At 41.2% G+C, this 27,953-nt stretch overlaps 4 protein-coding genes across 9 annotated transcripts in view; 3 read left to right on the plus strand and 1 right to left on the minus strand.

Annotated features, from left to right (window-relative positions):
• Nucleotides 1-1,451: 1,451 nt before the first annotated feature.
• Nucleotides 1,452-4,461, plus strand: crybb2 (crystallin, beta B2; the record flags this gene model as incomplete). Its single annotated transcript, XM_080433229.1, has 5 exons — nucleotides 1,452-1,514; nucleotides 2,616-2,734; nucleotides 3,376-3,508; nucleotides 4,022-4,164; nucleotides 4,293-4,461. 5 exons carry the CDS (start codon nucleotides 1,452-1,454, stop codon nucleotides 4,459-4,461), a joined length of 627 nt encoding a protein of 208 aa, XP_080289355.1.
• A 1,533-nt stretch (nucleotides 4,462-5,994) lies between these two features.
• On the minus strand, nucleotides 5,995-16,243 carry LOC308089032 (rac GTPase-activating protein 1-like; the record flags this gene model as incomplete). Its single annotated transcript, XM_080433611.1, has 14 exons — nucleotides 5,995-6,104; nucleotides 6,855-6,981; nucleotides 7,086-7,218; nucleotides 9,273-9,378; nucleotides 9,655-9,853; nucleotides 9,952-10,047; nucleotides 10,642-10,803; nucleotides 11,707-11,873; nucleotides 12,392-12,527; nucleotides 13,068-13,121; nucleotides 13,447-13,519; nucleotides 14,599-14,735; nucleotides 15,335-15,537; nucleotides 16,183-16,243. The coding sequence occupies 14 exons, from the start codon at nucleotides 16,241-16,243 to the stop codon at nucleotides 5,995-5,997; spliced, it is 1,764 nt and encodes a 587-aa protein (XP_080289737.1).
• Nucleotides 16,244-17,859: 1,616 nt separating this feature from the next.
• On the plus strand, nucleotides 17,860-20,754 carry ctu1 (cytosolic thiouridylase subunit 1 homolog (S. pombe)). Of its 3 annotated transcripts, none has more exons than XM_080432792.1 (3): nucleotides 17,860-17,907; nucleotides 18,810-19,310; nucleotides 19,987-20,754. In XM_080432792.1, the coding sequence occupies exons 2-3, from the start codon at nucleotides 18,815-18,817 to the stop codon at nucleotides 20,520-20,522; spliced, it is 1,032 nt and encodes a 343-aa protein (XP_080288918.1). In that variant the 5' UTR covers nucleotides 17,860-17,907; nucleotides 18,810-18,814; the 3' UTR covers nucleotides 20,523-20,754. The 3 variants fall into 3 exon arrangements, with proteins under 3 accessions (XP_080288918.1, XP_080288919.1, XP_080288917.1); XM_080432793.1 differs by having other exon boundaries at nucleotides 17,881-17,910; XM_080432791.1 differs by having other exon boundaries at nucleotides 17,885-18,028.
• Nucleotides 20,755-22,276: 1,522 nt separating this feature from the next.
• The window catches only part of pxnb (paxillin b), a 29,302-nt gene continuing 23,625 nt past the window's right edge, over nucleotides 22,277-27,953 (plus strand). For all 4 annotated transcript variants that reach the window (XM_080434274.1, XM_080434275.1, XM_080434272.1 and 1 more), the window contains exon 1: nucleotides 22,277-22,416. In XM_080434274.1, coding sequence (XP_080290400.1) covers nucleotides 22,404-22,416 — 13 coding nt within the window. In that variant the 5' untranslated portion in view covers nucleotides 22,277-22,403. The remainder of the gene's footprint in view (nucleotides 22,417-27,953) is intronic.

The following is a 27,953-nucleotide window of genomic DNA, read 5'->3' on the forward strand; positions in this document are numbered from 1 at the left end:
ACAACATGGGTTTAGACAACACACTCCATATTTGGGCGTAGCTGCATTGGGTACTCCTTATATGGTTATGGCTGTGTCAGAGTGACGTCAGAGGTCCGCCCGCCCGCTGGCCGGAAATTAGCCGATATGAATTTTAATATAGGATCAACAGGGTCATCCACTTGTTAAACACAGAGAGCAATGTGCTTTCATCACATTACCTGAGTGTTTATATTCTGATAATGACATGTAATACGACTAATGAAATGAAGAGTTATGAAGAGTATATTACTATTTACTCTGGCCAGGTCTTACTCGAAAAAGAGATCTCTGATCTCAAGTGGTAAGAAATAAAGGTTAAATACATTTGACATGAGAGAGCATGCATGTTCCATCAGCAGTTTTGACTGATACACTTTCCTTGTTTCCAGGCAAACTGCAAACATATTCTATGTATTTACAATAACTGCCTGTAAGAAGAACAATGATGGTATCTTATTGCACCCCTATTTGAATTGATAACCATTTAAGTGCAATGCTCTACATTAGCTCGAATTTAGTATTCCTATCCGTCCCTATCTTTCTGGCACAGTGACATCCTTTCTATGGATCCTCTCTCTCCCTTTCTCTTGCTCTCTCTCTCTGATGGCACACATGGGCCGTTCTCATTGTAGATGTGGGACTCTTGGCACTGGTTGTGCTGAATCATGTGGATATCGAACAATGACCGGCTGGACAAAATTGACAACTAATGAAATAACTTTGTGGGGGCGTGAGATGGGGGGTTGGCGGGCAGCCTGTGTGGTGACCCTTTGGTTCTGTCTGTTCGGCCTATTGCAGGCTGATCTGGAGGGAAGCCTGGACACAGGGGTCTGTTGGCAGAGTTTCCACCCCAGAGCGGCCTGTATATATTGAGCTCAGAATGCCATCACAAACACACTGGCACAGACAGGTACTGGTAAGGGATCCATGTGATGCTCCATTTGATAAATAAAAGGAAAGATATGTGTGTGTATATATGTATATATATATATAAATATATATATACACATACGCCATTTGTAAGGGCTTATTGTTTACTTTCTACCACCGTTTTTTATTTTAGGTTTAAACTTCTATAATCAATCCTTAAACCAATATAAACCATTATAATTTATTTAAAAAGTCAAATCTTGTTTTGGAGGGAAAAGGGGACGGGGCTTTTGTTAAGATGCATAATTTATGTGATATTTAATATAGGATAGTTATTGGATTGGATAGCTTTTTCACATGCATAACAAACATATTTCTAAACTCCATGTTATTTCATGATAATTGCATAAATAACAATCATTGTTTTGTGGTCATTGCGCTCCATCTATAAATAGACATGTTTAATTTTAATACACATCCCTGTGGTGTTTATCAAACACAAAACAAATCATCCTTCATGTCTGTTTCCTTTCAGCTTCATCATTACCCATCCATTCACTATGGCCACAGACCACCAGAATCCTGCCTCCAAGCAGCAGCAGCCAGGAACCAGTGCTTTCAAGGTGAGAGGGACAGGGTGGGGGGGCTTAGGGTAGAACAGTGTTTCCCAAACAATGGGTCGGGACCCATTTTAATGGGTTGCGAGTTTTACTATTTCAAAAGCTTATCAGAAATGTAAAAATCTAACATTTTTATAAAGAATTTCAGAAAAGAATACCACACGTTGTGAGCTTGTAGATCGTCTATTTTCACAGTGTTAAATACAGCTTAAGTGGCTAATTCATAATGTATTTTTCTTTTTGGCTCCCGGGGAGACACCAAATTCATATTTTGGGTCTCAACTAAGTGAAAAGGTCTGGAAACCCCTGGGATAGAAAGTGTTTATTATGAGAGGGTTTAATAATAATTTATCCACCACAGCTTTGGTGTACTTTTGTCACAGTACATTTGCACATACGTGAAATTTGTCCTCTGCATTTACCCATCCTATTAGAAGCAGTGGGCTCCATTAATACAGCGCCCTGCGAGCAGTTAGGGGTTAAGTGTCTTGCTCAGCTCATGGACACTTTGACACATTTACTTGCTCAGCTCAGGAACCCTTTAACACATAGACTTGCTCAGCTGAGGTACACTTTGACACATACTTGCTCAGCTGAGGGACACTTTGACACATTGACTTGCTCAGCTCAGGAACCCTTTAACACAAAGACTTACTCAGCTGAGGGACACTTTGACACACAGACTTGCTCAGCTCGGGGACACTTTGACACACAGACTTGCTCAGCTCGGGGACACTTTGACACATAGACCGGGGCTGGGGGGCAAATCAGGTATCTTCTGATTCCCAGACGGCCTCGCTACCCATTCAGCTACCCATTCAGCTTGCTCCACATTTCAAACTCCCTACTGGAAGTAAACACTTCACAGTAAAATATTTTACAGTAATCATTTACTGTAACCATATGGACCCGAAACTGGATTTTTTTAAATGGACTGCCTCCTCCACCTATCAGCTTATTTATGTATTTTCAGGTGGTAATATACTGGGACAGCAATTTTTGAGTACAGTACAAAACACTGAAATCTCATCACACGTTTAATTTTGATTATACAAGGCTACTTTTTACAAATTAATTCATTTTCCTTTTCCTTCCACACAACAGCTGATTATCTATGACCAGGAAAACTTCCAGGGACGCTGCCATGAGCTGACTGGTCCCTGCAACAACCTCCCGGAAGCAGGCGTGGAGAAAGTGGGCTCCATACTGGTGCTGTGTGGACCGTGAGTGTGTGTGCGCCTCAGACAAATAATGAACATTGGAGAGGAGAAAATTATAAATGATTCATTAATTAAATACATTTTAACTGAGAGAGACAGAGTGATGGAGACAGTGTAAGAGAGCGAGACAGCAAGATTTTAAGCAGTTGAGTGCAGTGGTGTTAAGTACATTTATTCAAGTACTGTACTTAAGAATTCTTAGGTACTTTTACTTTACTTACTAGTTACTTTGCAGATTTAAATTATTACATTATAAAACATACATTTACCACTTTAGCCCTATTGTATACAGAGGCTATTTGAAAATAGCCGATCTACAAGCTCACAATGTGTCGCATCGTGATGCGTTGAGCTTGTAGATCTGCTATTTTGTACTTTTACTTTGATAAGTAGTACATTTTGATTTGAATTCCAGACTTACTTGTAAGAGAGTACTTCTACATTGCAGTATTGATACTTTTACTTAAGTAAAACATTTGAGTACTTTTCCACCACTGGTTGAGTGGGTGAGTGATTGATTGATTCAGGTAATGCACAAGTCAGTGAACAGGTAAATGAGGGAGAGAGGATGAAAACACTCCCCATTTCTGTCCCACTTATCTTATCTCCTGCCTAACCCAACTTCTCTCCCCTGCTTCCACTAGATGGGTGGGATATGAGCAGGCTAGCTGTAAGGGGGAGCAGTATGTGTTTGAGAAGGGGGAGTATCCTCGCTGGGATTCCTGGACCAACAGCAGGCGCAGCGATATCATCTTTGCATTCCGCCCCATTAAAGTGGTAAACAACTGGCCTACCACTATACTACTATTCAACAAATACTTTAGTTAATTAGGATTCAATTGTGTGTGGGACGCTCTGTCGGTGTTTTTTTTGATTGATTGATTGATTGATTGATTGAATGCATTATTAGTCAGAAATGTAAACATGTACATGGTCCAGTAAGACATTAAGGCTAAAAGGATAACAAAAAAAGTCCAGGGGTTTCCATTGTGGTCCTGTATTCAATTCATCAACATCGCATTAAACATTACAGTAATATGTCATCAACAAATACAAAACACTATGTGTACAAAAGAAAAATTACATTTACCTCCCATTGTGGTCACCTGATAGATGTTTTTTCAGGCCAATTTTGAAAGAAACCACTGTTGCACATCCTTTAATGGATTGTGTCAGGGCATTCCACATGTTGGTGGCAGAGTAGTAGAATGAGAATGTTTCTGCCTAGTCTGTTGTCCTCCACTTTGTTGTTTGATCCACATTATGTTATTTGATGTATCGCTCCCTCAGGACAGCCAGGAGCACAAGATTGTCCTTTATGAAAACCCCGCCTTTGCGGGGAAGAAGATCGAGATCATAGATGACGATGTCCCCAGCTTCCACGCACATGGCTACCAGGAGAAGGTCTCCTCCATTAGAGTGCAGAGTGGAACGTAAGTCGACCTCAGAAATAGAATAAAGATGATGTATTATAAACATTTTCACAGTAGAAATGAAAAACTTCTTAATGCGTCTTATTTATTTTCCTTCCCATCCCATCGCTGTGCTCCTGGTATACCAGATGGGTGGGATATCAGTATCCCGGCTACAGAGGTTACCAGTACCTCTTTGAGAAGGGCGAGTACAAGGATTGTGCAGAGTTTGGAGCCCAGATTCCTCAGATCCAGTCGGTTCGCCGCATCAGAGACATGCAGTGGCATCAGAGGGGTGCCTTCCACCCCACCAACTAGGCATGTGACCTTGAACTCGACAACTTTGCTCCTTTCTGACCCCTCGACCTTCTCCCACTTCACCTCATCTACTTCAAACTGCATTTTGATGCCTATTGAAAATGTTGTAACATCCTTTGAAGCAAACTAATAAATCCGTATTGCTTATATTTCAAATTGTTGTGCGATTCTCTTCTTCATCAAACTGATTTGACTTCAAAGGAATTGTTGGTCCAAGAGCTCACAGATGGCTGAATAAATGCAGGAATTCAATTTGTATCAGCAATGCAGCAATTACACAAATGAAATATTTCATCTTGTCAAAAAAAGACTAGCCTGGCTTAATTTACTGATCCAATAACAGAATCAAATACAAGAGATACACTGTATAATGCCCCATTGAGTCAAATACAAGAGAACTGGGCAATTTGGTGAAGTCCCACCCCCAATTTATTTTATTATTCTACTTGTATCCCCCATCAAATTACATTTTGGTGTATCACATTCACCATTACTTTTATTATATATATAAGTATTAATAGATAAAGAATGTACATATAACATCAAGCATAAATTATTCCAGTGGTGTTTTGAGAAACTTTAGTTACTTTGTAGATTTTGATTATTATTACAAAACACACTTCAGCCCTATACATTTCGGCCATTTGAAAATACGATATTTTCTGGACATTTACTTGCAACAGAGTATTTCTACATTGCAGTATTGATACTTTTACTTAAGAAAAAAAAGGTAGTACTTTTACCACCACCGGTAGTCAGGTGGCAGTTCGTCAAGTATAGAGGGCTTGTAGTTAAATCCGGTGCTGATATATGACCCTCTAACTCGAAAATAATTGTCAGCTATGTCTTCCTCAGGAGCAGCAATGAAACAACCAAAATGTTTGGCTGCAACAGGTTGAATAAATAACATTTATTTTACTGTCCATCAAATATTCCTTGGTCAGATGAGCTTTCTGCTCTAATCCATACTGGTTTGCACAAAAAGTACTTCAAAGTTTTCATACAAATCATCTTTATTTTAGACCACATTTAAATCTTTATTTTAGTCTTAATCATATTATTTAAAATGTTATCGTTTTGCCAAGGAGCCGCACAACGGTGTGAGCCAGAAGGGTTTGAGCCAGGGAGAGAGCTGGCAGTCACTCATGTAGGGGGGAAGTACCTCTTCGCTGGGTCTGCTCTTTGTTTTCCACCAGAGGTTCTAGTAGATGACAAAAACAAAATCAAAATCTTTCAAACACTTTTTTTTATTATTTTTTTACAAATGTTCAAAAATAGCACATGTACAAGCTCGCAGCGCGGCACGAAGTGACGTGCTGTGAGCTTGTGCCATTTTTGAATAGCCAACGCTAAAATGACAGATGCTTTCCCGGTTTTAATGGGTTAAGAGTGGATAAAAAAAAAATTTCAGCCTGAAATGTTTGGGAACACTTAGCCTAGAGACCATTAGCGAATGTTCTCCTATAACGGCCCAAATAGGCACACCAGGTTTAATGTGGCTAAACACCCCTAGAGGTCATAAATAATGCAGTCTTACGTGAAGGCATGGCCCAGCTTTCTGATTCTTCCACTCAGAGTTCCGGTGTTGGCAACCGTCCGGTAAGCCGCGCTCAGTTCCGGGGACGTCAGAGGATCGAAATACACTGGAGAAACAGTGACGAGCAGAACAGATGAGATGTGTGAGGATCATTTCAGTTGTCTACCAGTTAATTCAGTGTTTTGTCACTCTCATTGTACAGTACGTCATATATCAGGCATAATACATCTGCTTCCTGAGTCAATAGGTTTCACTCTCCACTGTTATATTCACATAAGACAGCTGTAGATAAGATTTGAGTTTGGTAAAAAAATTATGTGAGTAAACACAATCTAACTTAAAACCCAGGATATAAAAGTGTAATAAAACACTTGAATTCTGTAGTAAATCTCAAATCTTTTCAAATGTGGTTTTATGGCCTAGTATGTATCAGTTTGGACTGACTTGCGGATTATATCAGTGTCAGTCTACCTTATGTGGACTAGCACCTTAACTAACGTCTAAGTATATCATGCACAGTATACAGTGTATGCCGCTATGCTCACGCACCTTTACATCATCTCAGGTATTCTGTGTAAATATGTAGATAATTTGTTTTCTTTGATTGAACTCCTTTTCCTCCTGCCCCCCCCTCCCTCCCCCTTTTTTTCTATGGAACTAACAATACGATGGGAACTATGCACACATTTCACCCACTTTTTTACTTCTGTAAACTTGTGATGTGAGCATGTGACAATAAAGCCGATTCTATTGAACCTATTGACATATAGTAAATGGCTGAACCTAAATTCAAAACCCTGTGGTTGTTACGACCCGAATGACCGCAGATCCTAAGCTATGAGTAATGTGTGTGTACCATTGTTACGGCTAGTACCGCCGGTGGTTGTAGTGTTGCGGCTAGCACTGCCCGTGGTTGGAGTGTCCCGCATCATGGACAGCGTCTTCCAGTACGCTTCCGGGAACGAGAGCATGCGGCCAACAACCTGAGATTAAATTAAGATGAAAATTAATTCCGGGCTGGAATACCACAGAGTTTTGGGCCCGTGCAGGGCTCCATTGTGTACCGTACCAGCACAGAGATTCTAACCTTAAGCTGAGTGTTTGTGTCTTTCAAAATGACCAGTGGGGTGGGATCGGCCATTGCATGGCCAACAATGGTAGGTCCAAACACCCGTGCCAGGTTGTTCTTGTCCATCTGACATTGGGGACTCTTCGTGACCCTGGAAAGCACATTTAGAATGTATTTTTGGAACATTTCCCTGTGAGAGCAAAGTGTAATATGCTACCAAGCACTTTCTTGGTGTTTTACTGTACATTGTCCCGTCATTACCAGAGATCTACACTACAGCATGTTGAATTGTATTGCACCCTGTATTTTTATTGTGAAGGCTGCTCAGGTAAAATGTTTGCTTTTCTAGCTCCATTTTGGTCTCCTGACTATGAAAAATAGTCACACGCTACAGACAGATTAAATAAAGCCAGACAAACCTTAAGCTTCTACTATAGAATAGGAGAATAGAATATTGGTGTGGAGAAGACACAGTATTTGAGAATTGTTAATTTATACCAGTGGTGTATAAACCTGTGCCACAGAGTGCCCACTGTTGTGGGCTTTCCTTCCAACCAGGGGCGCTGATGACGCGGGGGCTTCGGGGCTAGCGCCCCCACGCTCAATTGGTCATGAATGAATGAATCTCAGATGTCAGGCTCAAACTTACAGTACCACTACCATTACCATTACTATAGCGGGGCGCAGATAGGTGTTAACGCGCCGTTGACACCTAGAACAATAGCCCAGACAGAGAAACGGCTCGCGGTGGGGGGGCGGGGCTATTGCGGCTCGAAAAATCGAACACAACTTTAGACCAGGGGGACTCGGCACCATGACGCTTGTCATGTGAACCATGGCTATGGCTGTGCTAAACATGTTCTGCAGGTTTTGGCTCTGCCGTCTGCCCTTATTGAAATGAAGGGTCGCTATGCTGTGTCCCTCGACTCCCTCGTCCTGTGTGCACTAACAGTCACTCACTGCATGCACTGAATACCAGTGGTGGTCAAGTTCAGCCCCCATGGCCACGCACAAAAGCCGGCATCCCTGCTTCCAACAAAACACTACTTCACCATCTGATCTCACTAATTAGCACACCTTCAACCACAGAAAGGAGAACTAATTAGCAGTGGTGGAAAAAGTACTATATTATATTATTATATTCTACTTAAGTAACAGTATCAATACTGCAATATAGAAATACTCCGCTACAAGTAAAAGTCCGGAATTCAAAATATACTTGAGTAAAAGTGCAAAAGTAGTGGTATCAAAATGTACTTAAAGTACCAAAAGTAAAAGTACTAAAATGTTTGAAAATAGCAGATCTACAAGCTCACAACGCGTCGCGATGCGACGCGTTGTGAGCTTGTAGATCGGCTATTTTCAGGTATAAAATAGGGCCAAAGTGGTTAATGTATGTTTTATAATGTAATAATTTATATCTGCAAAGTAACTAGTAACTGAAGTTTTCAAATAATTGTAGTGGAGTAAAAGTACAATATTTGCCTCTGGGATGTAGTGGAGTAGAAGTAAAAGTATTGGAAATTGGAAATACTCAAGTAAAGTACAAATACCTCAAAATTGCACTTAAGTACAGTACTTGAGTACATGTACTTAGTTACTTTCCGCCACTGCTAATTAGTAGTGTCATAGTGTTGTTTGGATTAGTCTCGAGGCAGACGCGTTGGCTCACAAAATGTTCAAATGCTTCTCAAAGTGGGGGCAGATTTGAAAAAAAGTATATTGGGCTTAAACCTAGGTACATTAGTTTGTTTTTCAGATCAGGTTAAACCTACAGCAAAAAAAAAGCAGGCTAGTAAGCAATGCAGCTGTAGTTAATCAAATGTATAATAAAGCAAGTGTTAGATTAAGCGTGACTGTGTAACCATGGTTATGCCAATGTTCATAATAGTCAACAGTAATGCACATTGATCACCCTAGATAAGAAACAAAAAATTACAATGGGTGGGAAATATAAAATCTGTCTAGGGTTTCATCCCCTTTAAGTGGTTAAATTTATCTTCCTGAAAAACTAAATGGAGCTTGCACACAAACTAATGTCACCCACTACTTTACACCTGTGATGTGACAAAGATGATTCTCATTCAGAAGTTGCCTTGCATTCTACCTTTTCTACACAAAAGTAAAAGCCGTTTGTCTGAAAGAACATTATCCAAGTACACCCTATGAGACGGAAATGGTACAACCTGTAAAAGCAGCTCTTACTTCTGTAAGTGAAGCATGAGGAAGGCCAGAGTGTCTCGATTGACTTTTGGCAAGTCTCCGATGGCCTGGTACATGAGGGATGCCGCATTCTCCTCATCAGCCATCTCTGGAATACAAATGGCAGAAGATGAGCCAACAAGGCAACAGTTTCCCCCGCTGCATGAGCCGCACACACGCCGTGACGTCTAATAAGGCTGCAAAGGTTAACCACTTTCAACCTAGGGTCCCTAGGCGAAAATACCGTCAAAAAAATAAACTAGACGATCTACAAGCTCACAATTCGTTACAAGGTAATCGCCAAGAAGATAATACATAGTTGCAGCCCTACTACCATCTTCTGGAGAGGTTTGCATGGGATGATTCCTATAGATATTAAACATACCTGCGGCCAGCATGAACGTAGCATGGAGCTTGAAGGTTATCAGTGGCTCTTTCAGCTTCCTAAAGAAATCCTTTAGGAGGCCACAGACGACGTGTATCTCATCCACTTGGCCGAGATACAGTGTTCCTTTCCCTTGGATGTACTTCTCCCTCAGTTCCTTCACCATGCGCTCACTCCCTGAAATGCGGTACAGTCCTCTCTGGGAAGAGGCGAGGAGTTAGACCGCTAAATGAGTATAGTTTGGTTATTAGTTAATAGACACATCTCAGAGGTGTATTACACTGCTGGGATACTCACCTCCTTCAGTCCCCTTCGCTCAATTTCACTCACACACTTCACCACCAAGTCGGGGACTCTTGCATGGGTCGATGGAGCGAAGCTCTCCAGAGTGTCCTGAAGATGACACACACATTTTATAATCTAATATAATAATGTAAAAAATCCTATCAGGAAAAAAACAAACCCTTTATCGTCACGGTCTTGCAAAAACCTAGTGAAAATAGCCGAGCTACAAGCGCACAGGAAGAGATCAGCCATTTTAGCCAATGCCCCAAAATAGGGACACCAGGTTAAAACTGGTTAATTTTATTTGGTTAAATACTAATTTAATCACAATCTCTTGTTAAGTCTGTCTGTGGGTTTTAGAACACAAATCATTTTAAGATTTCTTTGGCTATAAAAAAAAAAGTGCAAATCTTTGAATATCTATTTTTTAAAGCAAACATTTGTAAAATAATTTGTTCCAGGGACCCCCAGAAGTAAAGATTTGAGTTACAAATGTTCGCTTTAATAAGTATACATTCCAAGATTTGCACACATTTTTTGCAGATATACAAGCCATGACAGCTGTGACCTTGTATATCTGCAATTTTTTGAATAGCCAAAGCAATCTGAAAAATGACACCGATGCGCTCCCGATCTTAATGGATTAACATTGGTTTCCACCCGACAGACTTGATGGTTAATGAGTAGTAGTACTACAAGCACCCGTTGTCCACGAGGAGCCTGTGTCCTAGAAGGGGTGCAGCCTTCACGACACATCATCTTGCACTCTGGATGTGCGACGACGCGGCAGTCTCTGCACTTCACTGCCAGCTTCCCGAAGCGGAGCCTCTTGCCGCACGGCACGCATGTCTCTCGCCCGATCACCTAAAAAGAGCCGCAATTATGTTTAGTGGCAAGTAGTCATGTTTTTTCCACTGGGGGGGCATTTTCCACCTCCGAGCAGGCACAGTATGTACAGCACCCAGTGCTGGACCAAGTACTCAACCCCCAGTACTTTAGTACAAATTTGACAGCAACTTTCACTTGTAGTTGAGCAATATTTGACCAGGAGTATCTATATTTTGACTAGAGTACTTGCTTTTAAAAATACAGTATTCAAAAGTAGAATTACAAAGTACAGTTTCTTTGCATTTTCAATGCATAGCCGTTTTAAAATGTTCTACATTATCCAGAAATGTTCTAAAAATATTAAATGGTGAAAACAGAAGATGAGTCGCTTGTAGATCAGCTATATTTGAAATAGGGCTTCATAGTGCGATTCATTCATAATATTTGTCTTTGAAATGTGGTAGAGCGAGAGTCATTAGTATCCAAATACTCAAGTACAATACAGTACTCAAGTAAATGTACTTCGTTGCTGTCACTGTGTACCAAGCCCAGCAACACAACATACTGTAAGCTTGTACAGATCTGCTAGTGAAGCCCCCCTTTTAAATTGACTAATTCGTAGTCATTTCTACATAAGTATGATCCAAGTATATCATACTACATAAGTATGATCCAAGTATTTTCAGCATGTGAAAATAACCCAGCCCTCTAATAGACAGGTCCAGTGCACTCGCAAGTTTAACAACCTTAACTCTTTCCCCGCCCCACTCTACGCCAATGTCTTTGCCGAAAACAGCTACCTATACAAGGTCACAATGCATTATGAGCTTGTAGATTGGCCATTTTGGGCTTATGTTCCGGCTAGAATAGGGACGCTAGGGTTCAAGTGGTTAAAATAAGTTTGATTAAGTGCAGCTACAAGTTTTTTTTTTCTCATACCGTTTTGGTCTGGAAGTTGTGCTTCACAGCCGATTCCACGATGGGAGGAGTGAAAACCGAAGTCCTGCCGACTTCATCGATAGTCTCCTCCATCTCTGCTAGCGTCTCCCACGGTGCAGTGTGCTCCAGGGCAGAAGGTTCACAGGGCGCCTCACAGGGGGCCTCATCTGTTAAAATTAATTTACGGAAAAACACAAGGTTAAAATATAAAGAGGTATATAGTTGCGCTCGGGCAGTTTTCTGCCCGAGCGCAACTACCTAATTGTTTTTTTAAATCCAAACGTTGTCTTGCACAACAAGAAAACATCCTCTGGGGAGAGTGACAGAATGATGATTTGTGTAACAATACAAAGCATAGATATAGAAACCTGCATATCTCCGCTGCAGTTCATTGGAGCGACCTGTATCTGCGGCCGCCATATTCGGGAAGCCATGCTGCCACTCAAAGTGACTACTGGCCAGTCACAGCGCCTTTTTTCCGGGACGTGTCAGAATCTAGTTGTATAAAAATATAACAGGATACTTTTATACAAGTCCCGGAAAAGTCACTCTGTGATTGGCCAGTAGTCACTTTGATAGGCAGTTTGTCTTCCCAAAAATGGTGCCCGCAGATACAGACGCTCCAGAGTCGGAGGTGGCGTCTACCTTTATATGTCTATGTAACAAAGTACACCTTCTTCCTCACCTCTGAAGGAAACCAATTCTTCTGTTATGGGTACCCTCTGCCTCTCGTGGGTCTCCTGGGTGATGTTTATCACCATGTGAACTGGGCCTGCACTATCAGGGGTCGTGACAGTCGCCGTCACAGTGGTCTCCACTGCCTGACAACAGAGGGTATACAAAGAAGGGTTCTTAGACATGGGGAAAAAAAGAAACATGTGTACTGTACATTTCCCTAAGTACAAACGAACATACAGTACAAACAGGCATTCCAAATGAATGTGCAATGCAAGTACAGGGCTGCAACCATCGATAATCTTCTTGGCAATTAGTCAATCGATTAGTCAAATATTCACACTATCATCACCTTGTCCTGAGGCCTCTCCAGTAACTCTCCAGATGTGTTCCTCGATCGCCTCAAGGGTGCGTTGCATACAAATGGTGCCATTGACGACCTCTGTTAAACAAAAACTGGATTACTTTCCAACATTGTTGATAGTGGGTTGAGATCAAATGAAGACTCAATCCCCAAGGGGTGAATGGGCTGTGACACCAGTAGCATGGTATAGATGGAGAGCTATTCTAGAAGGATGAGGATTTAGCTGCAAGATATACTTCCAAGTACAATACATCCCCAATTTCAGGTGACTGAATAATACCACACTATCAAAATGGTTGCATTCATGTTTTGTGAGACTTACCCTCTTTTCTCTGGCCCTCGACCTCAGGGGTCTAAGAATAGTCGTGCTCAGGTCCTGAATGAATTCACAAGGAAAGTCAGGGGTGAAACAGTGCCTTCCACCGCTGTGTCACATCTCCTCTACTGAATGTAGATAGGGCTGTCACGATTACAACATTTAAGTTGGCGATTGATTGTCACACAAATAATTGCGTTTTTGGCATTGAACATTGGAACAATGAATAAACATTTAATTTAGCTTTTTAGGCTTCGTAAGAAGAAATTACTGACATATTTAATAACAGTTTATGCGTTTCTGTCCGACAGCAACTATATATAAAATATTACACCCACAATTCAAAAATACCACCTTATTCTCGCTAGAAATGGTCATATTGTACCATGTCATCATCCGTTTTATCATAGCTGATATCCGAGTGAGACAGGAACGAGGACTCATCAATGACATTCAACCTGTGGGAACATAAACAGTCCACGTATGGATTAGTAGAGGTATGACACAATCAAATGTAGTTTTGGCCAAATACTGTACCTCAATACAATATTTTGGGGATTGACTATTGGCGTTTTCAGAATATAATATTTGTACACCTGAATGCATTCAAGACCATACAAATACGATATTTATGTCACAATATTACATAACTAAAATCCCAGACTATGTAAATTACAATGCTATAAACAGACAGGTGACAAATTAAAAGAAAACAACATAACTCATGGAGAAAACCTAATGAAAGCATCTGCTTCGGAAGCAGATGTCAGAGATAAACATAAGACTGCCCCTCCGTTCATTATACACACCCCACTGATATGCAGTCAGAGCCATGGATGAAAACAAAATGTACCCATCATTTTCCAATGTTGTAAAGCCTGATAAAATGATCAAACTCCCAAAATTCACCAGAACAAATGTGACTAAGAAAGAGGGTTCATTATTGGGGCACGGATGGTACGAGCTTCAGTCACAAAGACTCAACTGGCATACACCAAGAGAACAGTACAGGCGTGAATGCTTGACCCCTATAGTGAAGGGGTCAGGGGGGCTCTTATGCACTTTCCTGGCATGGTTTGGGTCCGTCTTATGACAGAAGGGTCACGGTCACTACAAATCAATAGTTATGAGTGACCACCTGTATCCTACGATGAAACCCTTCTATCCTGATGGCAGTGGTCTCTTCCAGGATGACAATAGCTCCATCCACAGGTAACGAGGGGTCTTTGAATTATATCATATGCTATGACCAGTCCCCCGACCGCAACCCAACTGAACACCAATGTTAGATTTTTGACCGACGTGTTAGACCGTGCGTTCCAGCACCTTCAAAACGAGGGAATATCTTTAGTTCGAATAGAGTTCCATCCCTCCAGTACAGGGATGTATACAAAAACTTCAAGACACAATTAAGCTGTTCTAGTGTTTTGTGGTGGCCCAACGCCTTATGACACTTTCCCTTTTGTTTGTAACCCGTCTGCATCTCTAGAAGCAACATTCAGTGTTTTTTTAAACCCCTAAAAATGAAATATATTACCTCTTGCCGTAATGTTGGTGTGCATTGGCTACCCTGTCGTCAAAACGGGCGAGGAGGGATTTCTGCTCGTCATTGAGACATGCAACGGCTTTGGTGTCATGGATCAGGATATCACACACGAACTGCATCCGTCTCTCCTGCAAATGGGATTATTGCAATTCCATCATCACATGTAATCAAGTCAGCGATTCCAAACCTGTGGGCTGGGGCTCACTGATGGGCTGTGAGGGTACTGCAAGTGGGCCCCCAAATAATTGGCATAAACAGCAAGACTTTAATGATAATATATCATTAATATTAAAAGAACTACTGACATTATGACATCGCTAAATGAAAATGTATCATGTTGGTCCCATTAATCCAGATTACGCCAGAACACAATAGATCTATAAGGCCTGAGTCCGATTATTAAAATGTTTTCTAAATCCTAACAGTTTTTTGAAAAAAATATAAAAAATATGTTTTTTTTTTCCAAGTGGGCCCTGATCTAGAAAGGTTGGGAATCCCTGAATTAACCACTTAAACCCCATATAGTCCCTCAGTTCTAGTGTCTTTTCTGTTTTCCGTAATTGTGGGGAAAGCCTTCGCTGAAAATAACCGATCGACAAGCTCACACGACGTGCTATTTTCAATTAAAGCTTTCCCCACAATTCGGATGCTGGATGTAAGTGGTTAAGTAATCCCCAGGTTACATCGGTGAGTGAATGTCACTGATGTTCTCCGTGTAGGGACTCACCAGATTCTGATAGTCCACCTCCATCTTATGGCGCTTCTTAATTTCCAGGTCCACCTGGTTGCGGGCGTGTTTCAGCTGGACCTCGAGCGCCGCCTTGGCCACATCAGAATTCACCAGACGTTCCTTGTAGGTTTTGAGCTCATGCTCTGCATGATGCCATTTCTTCCTTGTGGCCTCAAAGTGTTTCGCCATGTCCTTGAATGCTGCAGTTAACAAGAGGGGATAAATCAGTCTATGCAGTTATAAAGTACTAGAGTAGCTCACCAGCCACAACTATGATTAAGATGGAAGTGATGCAGGGAACTGCCATGACCTACAGTATTGCACACAGACTCAATGGGGGCTAGGAAACATCCAGAGGGGAATGGTGAAATTACAGCCAACTAGTGTCAAAGAAAACTAAGATGGTTTACAATCGTGTAGCCTATGAGTTTGTAACTCCATTGCAAACAAGTTCACAAATAATAGAGAAAAGGTACAATATTTGTCTGAGATGTAGTGCAGTATAAGTATTAAAAATTGGAAATACTCCAGTAAAGTAAAAATGCCTCAAAAGTGTACTGAACAGTACTAGTAAATGTACTTGTTACTTTCCACCACTGTATAACCGTTTTAACTTAGGCTAATGCTTGTATTTTATGCAATTGTCCAGCACCTTGTTCTAATCCTTGTATTTTATGCAATTGTCCAGTACCTTGTTCTACGTTTTGAAAGGGCTTTGAACGTAGGTATACTTAAGCCTTATCAGATTCAGAATAAGTAGACCCATTTCATTTTAAAAAGCACCTTTCATAATCATAACATAGTAAGTAGAATACGTTTATTCTACTTACGATTAAGTTTCTTACCGAGCTCCGTGGCCTGTGCATCAGAATTCTGCCGGACCACCATGTCCTGATACAGCTCCATTACAATAACAAACACAAACTCTCCTCAGATAATTATTATGCAGCAACGCCCAGGCAAGCTGAAGGCAAAAGGAAAATTGATCAACTTCTGTAGGCTATATAGGCAACCTTAACGAGACACACCTGTTGAGTTTTGGGCATAGAGTTAAAAACAGACCTGCCAACCCTTCTGTTCTCACCAGGAGAATCCTGTTATTTGACCCCATCTCCTGGACGTCTCCTGTTCTTCCATTTCTCCTGTTCTTATCCTGTTTTGGGGGATTCCACCCTTTTTGTGTGGCCCCTCAGTGATATGCAGCCACGGCCATTCAAGTTAATTTGATATGCAAATCACAATGGCAGTATTTGATTGTTCTTTTTGTTGGAAGGTGTGAGTGGGCAAGGTGTGAGTGGACTGGAAATTACATCTACTGTGTTAAAAATTTCCTGGGGAGGACCCCCAGGCCCCCCGCTTGGGGCGTGGTAGTATGACCCCCCCCCTGGAAAAAAATCTTCTGTTATCGGACGGTCTGAGGTTGGCAGGTATGGTTAAAAATAAGGTTTTGGGCCGTTAGTTGGCGCTGCCTCTGGATCCCATAGCCCAGAATGACGCCATCTGGATCCCAATCATCCATGATCGCATAGTCCGGGTGGATGCTCGGTTGCGTCGTTCCTTATTGGCTAGTCCAGTGGTTCTCAAAGTTTTTCATGTCAAGTCCCGCCCGTGGTTGTGACCCTCTTCGCACCCATTGGTTGCTGTTTCTTGGTTGGACAAAAATCTTTTCTCTCCATCCACTACCATAGAAATAACGGGTTTTTCAGTGGCTTCGTATTCAGTGTATTCAATTCTTATTTAAACTTGGTCTCTGTAAAAATGAACATCTCAGGAGCAGCGTTGTGACTGGGCATAAATGATGTTTTTAAATGTTTTAGCAAATTCCACATAAACAACCATAAGGCAGAACCAGGACGGAACCAGGGTAGTTGAAGGCAGAAAAGGCCTGCTGGTTAGTCGGTCAGGGACCAATCAGAAGGCTGACAATGGTAAATGTATTTGGCCGTGGACCCCCATCTGAAAACGCTTTGTGCCAGGGACCCCCAGAAGAGGAGATTTGTGTTAAAAAAGTTATTCCAAAGTTTCCAAACATTTTTGATATTTTTCAAAAACGTTCAAAAAATAGCAGATGTACAAGCTCACAGGGCGGCACAAAGTGACCAACTGTGAGCTTGTAGATTAGTTATTTTTGAATAGCCAACATACATAAAGTGAAGTGGTTAAAATCATTGTGGTGCCCACCACATTTTGCTGGGGACCCCTTAGAACCCCCCCCAAGGACCCCTTATAACTTTAATGTTTTTGTGTGTTTTTTGGTTCGGTTTAGGTTCCACTATTAAAACAAACTTGTATTATTTGTATTTACTTACTTCTTTAGGGTGCATGTCTGCGAGCAACACACAAATCATTTGTGATGTTTGTAAATAAATAACCAATATGCTTACAGCCCTCGATCCATTCCGACGAGTGGGATGAGTAGTAGTCAGAATGAAAAGAACAGCAGGTGGCGGTAACGCACATTATGTATGCCAACCGCCAATAAATCCCATTGCCCAGAAGAAGACAGACTACGCTGATGTAACTTCCTGTTTATTCGTCGCATCAGAAGATGTGCTAACAAACAACACATGGTAGTTACTACTTTTTCATAATAGGTTAGACGTACAGTTTTTAGTTTTTTTTCCCCCACTGATTTCTGGGGCATTTGGGCAACCTGTTGTTATTCAGAATCTAGTCGTTGTGTACATTTTTGTAAGTATTTGCGGGTACATTTTGGTTAACTTGAATAAAAATGAGCTAGCTTAGTCAGCCGGGGCTGTAAGTGGGGACTTGCTAACACGTTTGAGTACTCGGCTGATTTTTATGATCAGTTCAGTCAAGATCTTGAGTTAGTGTGCATTATCCAAAGTGACATTGATTGAGTGAATACTTTATTAACAGTTTGCAAATAGTACAGTGGTACGATTTTACAATGATGCTAAAAGGATAACACAAAAAGTGGTCTGTGTATTCAATTCATCGAGACATACACTAATATACAGTAATATCCAAGACATCATCATAAGTAGCAGTTTTGGGGGGAGGGGGGGGGGGGGGGTCATTTCTGGTGTTAAGCTTTGAAGACTTTTCTAAGTACCAGTTACAAATTGCAGACAGGTGCTCTTTTATGGCGGCAGATAAACCGGGACAGCGGTTTTGAAGGAGGGTAAGGAGGAGTCACACTTTGTAATGTCTGTTGGTATGGCATTCCACATTTTGGTGGCATAGCATTAGAACGAATTTAACCCCATGTTTGTGCCGAATCTGGGTTGAACGAGATCATTGGAGCTCCCTCTGTTGTGCCTGCGTGTGTCTTTCCCTTGAGTATCTTAAAGACCAGGCCCATTGCAAGTTGCTATACTCTGTCCTCTACCCTGAACCACCACCTGTTATAATGTGTTTTTGGAACATCATTTCGCTATTTGGTTCTCTGTTGTCCAATTTCTATTTGTCGTACATTCAACTGTTTTTCTTTTCTTTTTCTTTTTAATAGTAAAGATGCCAATACAGTGCAGTAGTTGCTCTGAGAAGCGTGCAGCACTTAGACGTCCAAAGACCGGCCACTCACTATGCAAAGAGTGCTTCTTTGGTGCCTTCGAGGAGGAAATACATCAGACCATTGTGGCAGCGACACTTTTCAAACCTGGAGAAACTGTGGCAATCGGTGCCTCTGGTGGAAAGGATTCTACAGTGCTAGCACATGTAATGAAGACGCTGAACGAGCGATACAACTACGGACTCAAACTGCTGCTGCTGTCAGTGGATGAGGGAATCACAGGTTACCGAGATGACTCCTTGGAGACGGTGAAGAGGAACCAACAGCAGTATGACCTGCCACTAAAGATTGTGTCCTATGAAGAGCTGTATGGCTGGACTATGGATGCTATAGTGAAGCAGATTGGACTGAAGAATAACTGCACTTTCTGTGGGGTGTTCAGAAGGCAGGCACTAGACAGAGGAGCCATTATGCTTAAAGTAGATAAGATATGCACAGGTAACTGGAAACTGTGTCTGCTATGCTGTACTGTGCTTGTGTCTTGTGACTTGTCTGTTATATCATGCATTTAGTTAGCCTCAAGCAACTCAGAAGATGCTATAATGTTATAGTATCTGGTATCTAGAGTTGCAATACCAACCCTTGAAAGGCCATTCATTGGAACAGAAAGGTCCGATCTGATTGTATTCAACGACAAACTCACCAACTTTACAGCTGTACTCAAAGCTTGGGTTACCGTCTTTGTATTTGTCAAGTTTATGTTTTTTTTAAAAGTGTTCGAGTTTGGAAAAGCTCGTTGGGAAATCACTCAACGGTCAAAACTCGAACAGTTACAAAAAATATCACCTGCACGGACAGAAAGTAGCTCATATGTCTATGTGAATGAAACAAAAACTTGACAGATACAAAGATGATAATCCAAGCTTTCCATGCAGCTGCAATGTTGGTGAGTTTAACGTTGTTTAATACAATCAGATAGAACTTTTTTTATGTTTGGATGAATGGGCTGTCAAGGGTTGGTGTTGCAACTCTAGACGACAGATGGCATTATAGCATCTAAGTTGCTTTCGGCTAGCATTTAGTGAAAGGAGAGGAGTTCTTTATTATTCATGCTAATTTCAAAGAAGCTGGTCTGTATGGATAAATACAATAACTCCATCTGTTTGTACTACAGGTCACAATGCTGACGACGTGGCAGAGACGGTGTTGATGAACGTGTTGCGAGGGGACATTGCGCGTTTGCGCCGCTGCACAGCCATATCCACAGCCTCTGAGGGCGAGGGTGTCATCCCACGCTGCAAGCCTCTCAAATACGCCTACGAAAAGGAGATTGTGCTCTACGCTTACTTCAAAAAGTTAGACTACTTCTCCACAGAGTGCATCTACTCGCCTAACGCCTATCGCGGACACGCTCGTACCTTCCTGAAGGACCTGGAGGCTGTGCGGCCTAGCTCCATAATAGACGTCATTCACTCTGGTGAGAACCTGTCGGTGAGGGAGGGCGTAAAGATGCCTGTACAGGGGACCTGCGGCCGATGTGGCTATATCTCCAGCCAGGCGCTCTGTAAGTCCTGTGTGCTTTTGGAGGGACTGAACCGAGGGCTTCCTAAGCTGGGGATAGGGAAGCACCACCGCCTCCATGGCAAAATCCTCAACCAAGAGCCTCTCACCGAACGGGAGAAGAGGAAGTTGAAGGCTGTAGACTTTTGAAATTTATCAGGAACTTCATTTATATACTATCTCAGTAAAAAGGAAAAGAGCCCAATCTAATGACATGTGCACAACTTGCACAAGATCAGTTAAATTATAAATGGGCACACTGGTCATCACTTTTAAGATTTTCTAACTATAAGGCATAATTGCATCATTTTCGGAGAATTAAAGACCCACAATTTATTTATGTTCATAATAGTGTATGTTTTGTATTATAATAAATACATTATTTTATGTCTGAGTTTTTCTAATTTGTTTTGCAATTAAGTGTTTGAAGTGGGGGGAAATGTTTTACCTCAAAGTACTAATACAAACTACACTAATTCTTGTGAAAGCCTATTTTCTAATGGGTAATGTTTTCTTTTAATGTACTAACATGTTTGTCGTTTGTCGCTAGAGGTCACACAGCACCTGGTTTGTGCGTTTGTTGCGTAGTAATTGGTGACCTGTCAAATGCTGTGACTCCAGGGGTCGCTTTTTTCCAATTTCGGCAAATTCATAGATTGGTGCTTTTCTAGGGCAGCGCAACTTATTTCTAAAAACATGCCTTCAGGTTTTGTCCTATTTCTGGAGAAATATATTTTGTATGGGACCGGTACTGGCAGGTCAAATGAAATAAAGTGCAATGAAAGGGGTATTTTATTGGTGGAATAAGTACTCTAATGTTTTACTTAAATAAAAGTATCAATACGGCAATGTAGAAATACTCTGTTAGAAGTAAAAGTCCGGAATTCAAAATTCATTGCGTAAAAGTACAAAAGTATTGGTATCAAAATGTACTTAAGTACCATAAGTAGAAAGTACTCATTATGCAGAATTTCCCATTTCACAAGTTTTAAAATGTATAAAAAATCTTTTGAAAATAGCAGATCTACAGATCTTTTCAAGTGGGTAATGTATGTTTTGAAATAAGAATTTACAAAGTAATTAGTAACTAAAGTTTTCAAATAATTATAGCGGAATAAAAGTATATTTGCCTCTAGATGTAGTGGGGTAGAAGTAAAAGTACTGAAATACTCCAGTAAAGTAAAAAATACCCCAATTGTACAATACTTGAGTAAATGTATTTAATTACTTTACACCACTGGGGAATTTTCTGTTTAACCTGACCTAAGGAAGCATGTCTCAATGTTGCGCTATCATAATTTTGTAGACATTTCCAAAAAGCGAAATGAACTGGACACTAATGTGGGTGTAACTCAACAAGTTGTGAAGCGCGCGCTCGTGAAGTAGGCTACACATGCACACATCACAGCGCGGTCGCGAGTAGGAGGACTCTCACCAGTGTTGCCATGTCCGCTTAGTATAAGCAGCTTTGGGCTTGTTTTTCTGTAAAGTCGCTTGTAAATATTAAGTTGCGGTTTTTGTTTGTTATTTGGACTTGCTTCCGATTTTTTTTAATTTTATTATTTAATCTTAGTGGTTCTCAAATATTTTCATGTCATGGTTTGGACCCCCAAATTAATATGTATTATTTTGTTTTGTGCCAGGGAGCCATGTACCAGATTTGTGTTGTTTTAGAATTTAAAAAAAATATTCAAGATGTTTTGAGAATAGCAGATCTACAAGCTCGCATTGCGACGTGTTGTGAGCTTGTAGTTCGGCTATTTTCAAATAGGTGATGACTCTACCAGTTTAAAGTGCTCATGTGGCTTTTAGTCGCTTCTTTTGGGCTTGTTTTCATAGACCCGGTTGCTTGTTTCTTTCGCAAAACCTGGCAACACTGAGGGGGACTCTCACTCACTGGACTGCTCCTGAGCAACTTGCAGGACAGCAGCAGTCAGGCGTCTGAAGTTTTGATAATAATTCCCAGGACATTGAAATCGGCCAAATAGATCACGAAAACACATTTGCACAACTTCAGAAAGGTACCCCATCATGGACGATTTAGGTAAGTTGGCTCCCAAGTCCGAACCCTTCCTTTTTACGTGTTTTAATTTCCACAGCTCTGTAACGGGAAATCTGGGTGAAGAAAGTATAAGTAAAAAAAAAGGATAATTCCTTTTAACAGGTCGTTCATGAAAGTCCTTGCGGTCTTGTTTCCAATGAGAACCTGTGAGCAATTGGGGTTAAGTGAAGGTTGTGACGAGGCTATAGGAGGATGTTATAAGTTTAAAAGGATAATTTGGTTTCATTCAGTTACGTTTCTCTGGAACAGAACAGATAGCCAGAATTCTAATTACAGATCACGGTGTGGCTGCGTATAATATGTATCTGCGTATATGCCCACTTTTTACTATGTGACGTTACTCATCAGCAGTGGTGGTAAAAGTACCCAGTTTTGTTTTACTTAAGTAAAAGTATCAAACTGTAATGTAGAAAAGTACCAGAACTTTACTTGAGTAAAAGTACAAAAGTATTGGTATCACAATGTACTTTATAAGTACCAAAAGTAGAAAGTATACTCATTATGCAGAATGTCCCATTTCACAAGTGTTCAACATTTATAAAATGTATAATAATCAGATCTACAAGCTCACCATCGACGCATTGTGAGCTTGTGATCTGCCATTCTAAAATAGCCAAAGTTTAAATAGAGCTGAAGAAGTGGTTAATGTGTTGTAATAATAATCAAAATCTATAAGTATAAAGTAACTAGTAACTTAAGTTTTCAAATAAAACTAGTGGAGTAAAAGTACAATATTTGTCTCGACTCTGAGATGTAGTGTAGTGGAGTAGAAGTAAAAGCATAGAAAATTGGAAATACTCCAGTATAGTAAAAGTACCTCACAATTGTACATAAGTACAGTACTTGAGTACACTTTAGTTACTTTCCTCCAGTGAACGTTAGCTCATCAGAACAATAATTGGAAGCCTTTACTACCACCTTTAAAAATGTCAGTGACAACTGAACGTCTGTCTACTAGATAGAATGTGGTGTGTTGTCCTACCAGCTCCAGACCTTCTACCTGTTCTAGAGGCTGAAGACATTTAGCTGACATTTTGTCCCTCAAAGTTTTCCTCTCCCAGCAACTTTTGCCCTCAGGCAAAAAACTCATTCCAACTTTGAAGTGGGAGATTCACGGGCCTATAAGTATTAGAGCAGTGCTTCTCAGACATTCCCATGTCATGGACCCCCAAATTGATATGCATCTGTGCCAGGTAGGGACCTAAGAGATACTACTATGCTGTGGTGGAAAGTAACTATAAGTAAATGTACTTAAGTACAATGTTGCGGTACTTTTGACTTTACTCGAGTATTTCCAATTTTCAATATTTGTACTTCTTCTCCACTACATCTCAGAGACAAATATTGTATTTTTACTCCACTGCAATAATTTGAAAACATTAGTTACTAATTACTTTTTATTTTTATTATTATTACAAAACATACATTACCCACTTCAACCCATATGTACTTCGGCTATTTGAAAATAGCCGATCTACAAGCTCATAATTGAGCTTTGCGATGCGACGCGTTGTGAGCTTGTAGATCTGCTATTTTCAAAAGATTTGTATACATCTGAAAATAGGACACTCCGCATAATGTGTATGCCATGTCACACCAATGAAACTCCTTGCAACTGGTTGCAAGTAGTTGCATGTTGCAAGGAGTTGCATTGGTGTGGACTGGCCTTTACTTGTAACTGAGTATTTAAACATTGCTGTATTGATACTTGTACTTCAGTAACAAATGTGAGTACTTCTTCCACCACTGCTACTATGTATGTGTACTAATTTGTCAAGATTTGTTAACATCTTTTGAAAATACCAGATCTAAAAAGGTGCATTTTCAGTTTATCTACAAGCTACGTTAACTGTAGCTGTAGATCTGTAAAAAATAAAATAGCCCCTGATTTAGAGCACAGTGTGGGCCTAACCCTGGCTTTAGTTGGCATTCTCTTGCAGTATATGGTATGTCATGTCATATATTTTCAGCCAGATACAGGAGCCCACGCAGCCAATGCCATTGGTTCTGCTAACCATAGCCTCAAATTAAATGGTGAGCTTCGACTCTGAGGGGGATGTTGATTAGGGAAGCTTGACAAAACAAACACTGTCTAAATCCTTTAACTGAGAGTGAGCAAAATGTGATGGTCACATTTGTTCACTCAGAGTTACACATGGATAAATTAACACTAGGGATTTGTCTGTGCAGGCAGTAATCAGTAGTAGGGTATGACAGAAACTGAGAATCTTCAATAAGAAATGAAAGGGAATTGTGTGTCCAAATAAACGGAGGTCCTTTGAGAAAAATCCTGACAAAGTTAAACTATTGGCTAATTTGGCTTGGCTTACCATGACGTTTACCTGGCTGTTATTGGTTTTACCTGTGTTGTGATCCTTGTGACCTGCTTCAAGCCATGTTCTGCTAAGAATACTTGCACTACAGTCCTGCAGCTGTGACTGTCTACACACACAAAAGGCCAGTTCCATTTTTTCCATTCCATATTGATGTGCCGTGACAGACCTGTCACTCTTGGTTCAATAAACCCTAAAGTCCAGTTTATAGACGACATACACAGAAATTACCTTTTACATGCGCAAGGCATCTTTATTGACAAACAAGGGAGATTCCCTCTATACTATGTGAATAAAAGAACAGCAAATTAATGATATTAAAACAATACGACCTGATATATCACGAAGGCAATTCGCTCCACATCTAAGTCTGCATGCAAACAAGCGCTCGGTTGAGCGCCTGGAGAATTCTGAAGTTCTTATCTATTACATTCAGTATATCAACGCTGTGGCTATCAAGGCCTGTCTTCTGACTGCACTCTATAAAGTAAAGGTTGACGGCCCAAGGTTCCACAATGGACCATCAAGCCCTCCTTGGGTACGAATTTAGTACCCACAACAACACAAGATTAAAATCTGATCAATACATTACAGCAAGTCTCCACTAGTATAACATGTTTCATGTTTAAAAAAATCAGGTCCCAATTTTTCTCTTTTTGAGTCATGTGAGCCGAGGAAAACCCTTTTCTTTGAAGGGGAAACTCTGAACTAGGCTGGGGCAGTCCCAAACCTACCATCTGGACATGAGCTCTTATTGGGGACAATTACATCATTTGATTCCATATCGCATTGCTAGACTTAGGGTCCCTCAGTGGGGCATTCCCACTGAGTTTTCCTTTACAAGCAACTATTCTAACATGTGTATATATATATATATATATAAAAAAAAAATAAAAAAAATCAATATCTAGTTCTCTGTGTGCATTTTTGGTTTCTTCTCCAATTCCTCTGGTTGAGGTGGTCACTTTTCCGAGCCCGGAGGAGGAGGTTCCGACAGAGCCCAAGACTAGGCCCCCCCCCCAACCCATCCAGTGCCATTAACGAATGTACTTGGCACTGAATGAGCTAAGAGGCGGAGGTCCCACTCCCGAGCCCCCCGGGTCCGTACCCTCCTGGGGCCTGAGACCGGAGCCCCCCGTATTATACACAGGGGCCCCAACCCCCAAGCGCCAGTCAGATCCGTACCCTCCTTGAGGTCGAAAGTCGGGGCGTAGATATCGTGCAGGGGTGTTCTTCGTCAAGTTCAGCATGGGGGCCCAGGTGGCAATATAATGTTTCTGTGGTGTGTATTGGGATCACTCTGTCACTGCTCTCTTATCACTTGCCATTTGCGAAGGGCAAGACAGCCTATATTTAATGTGCCTAAAGCTGCCAGGGAGATCGCTACGATCAGATTATGTCCCCCAACATTACTATCAAAATCAAAATCAAAATTAATATGTATTCTGGGGTCGTTCAGTGGCCTTGGGCAGCATAGATGTACCCCATGAAACAATGGTATGTTCCTGTCTGGCTGAGAGTGATATTGGTACTACTCAAATTAAATGTGTAGTGTCCCTCCTTTATCTAAAAAAAAAATTGGGTGGGGGTTTGATGGTGAGTCTTTGATCTCTATCATATTATTTCCCTCCTTGACCTGACACCCGGCAGGGCACACAGCATAGGAATGTGCAGAGGCCAGGGTGCCACCCTCCTTTACCTTTTTTGACATACACAACAACACATACCATACACAAAATGTAATTGGAAACACAACAAAACAACTTTCCTGTGCTTTATGCACAGGTCCATTGACATTATTCTCGGGCTGTACAAAATTGTACAATTCTCTTCTGCAACCCATGACCTGTTTCAGAGAAACCAACGCACACAAACACCTCACTTCGCTGTATGTGAATCAAATCAAGCCAGAGCACAAAAAGAGCCAACACGCACACAGCATGTTTCCGTTCAGTTAACTAATTTGACATTGGCCTGTATAATTTAGTTTAATTTGAATATATATATAGTTTGATTGTGGCATTCTATTTAACACTACACATTACAACAGTTTCACTTCAATTTGGTTGTTTTCTCTGATTCACTTAAGTCTTTCGAACCTCCCCACCGGGGCGCAGTCCCAGGCTAGACCCCTTTCCACTTAAGGTCTACACCCAGGTCACCCTGGATAGAGAGTTCAAGTCTCCTGCTTCCCGGCGTCTTCTTTTCAAAGCCCACCGATCACAGGAGCATCACTCGCTTAGTAACTGTAGCACTCCGGCGGTCGCTTTCAGCTTGTGATGGCCTGACTGTACATTGAGCCGAACGCAGCGACCACACCCGCCTCCTGTCACGGGAGCACGCCATGGAATTAATGCTTTTTGCGATCCGACCGGCGGGTGACCCAGTCGATAGCGATCCCTTACCCGTAGGCGTGGTTGGCGCCCCAGGCAGGAAACCGACGGTCTTGTCCTGGCCCCGCTTGGCTACGGGAACCAGAATATTAACCGTTTTCACCCGCCTTGCCTGTAACCGGTGAGTCACGCGCTCCCGTCCGGTTAGGTGTGGACTGTCATCCACGCACCATGTGCTGCCAACCCTAGGAGAGAGCGGCAGTCGGCACACCGACTAGACGGTTCCACAGCTAGGATGTTGATTCATCCTTGACAGAACACGGGGGCCCTTCAGTCTCTCCCCAGCACTATATAACGTCTTTAACGTGCTCTGGGAGCCTTGCGACCCCGCTGCCGCCTGTTTAGCTCAAGGATTGGGGAGCCTACCCCCTAACCTCAAGCTATTATAGTTATTTTAGTCTATGATGTCACTATACATCAGATGTAATATTATATTACTACTGGTGAAATATTATTATGTGATCTTTTGAAACTTTAATCTATGCGAGTCAAAATCAGGTTTACTCTATAATATATTAGTGCAACTAATTGTTTGTTTGTTAAAGCAGAAATACATTTGTTTTAAATTCCACTTAATCTCTAATAAGTATCATGTTTGTCTCCTCTCTAGTGTATGTTTTTTGTAAAAAAGAATATATATATTTTTCTTTTTATTGTGTCCCACCCAGAGCGATAGAAAATGTATTTGTTTACACATGTCGAGGCCCCAACAACAACGATTAGCAGTAAGTCAACCTTGCTTCAGATATTCCCACTTCTTGCTTAGAAAGTGTGTCCTTCTCCATGGCATAGT

Source organism: Gymnoscopelus braueri, assembly GCF_963280865.1.
Source record: "Gymnoscopelus braueri genome assembly, chromosome: 7".
Classification (NCBI taxonomy): Eukaryota; Metazoa; Chordata; class Actinopteri; order Myctophiformes; family Myctophidae; genus Gymnoscopelus; species Gymnoscopelus braueri.

What these genes read in the sequence shown, in the direction of transcription:
- ctu1 (XM_080432792.1), top strand. Translation starts at nt 18,815, where the DNA reads ATGCCAATACAGTGCAGTAGTTGCTCTGAGAAGCGTGCAGCACTTAGA. An exon ending in AGTAGATAAGATATGCACAG is followed by an intron (nt 19,311 to 19,986) that starts GTAACTGGAAAC and finishes TTTGTACTACAG; the next exon opens with GTCACAATGCTGACGACGTG.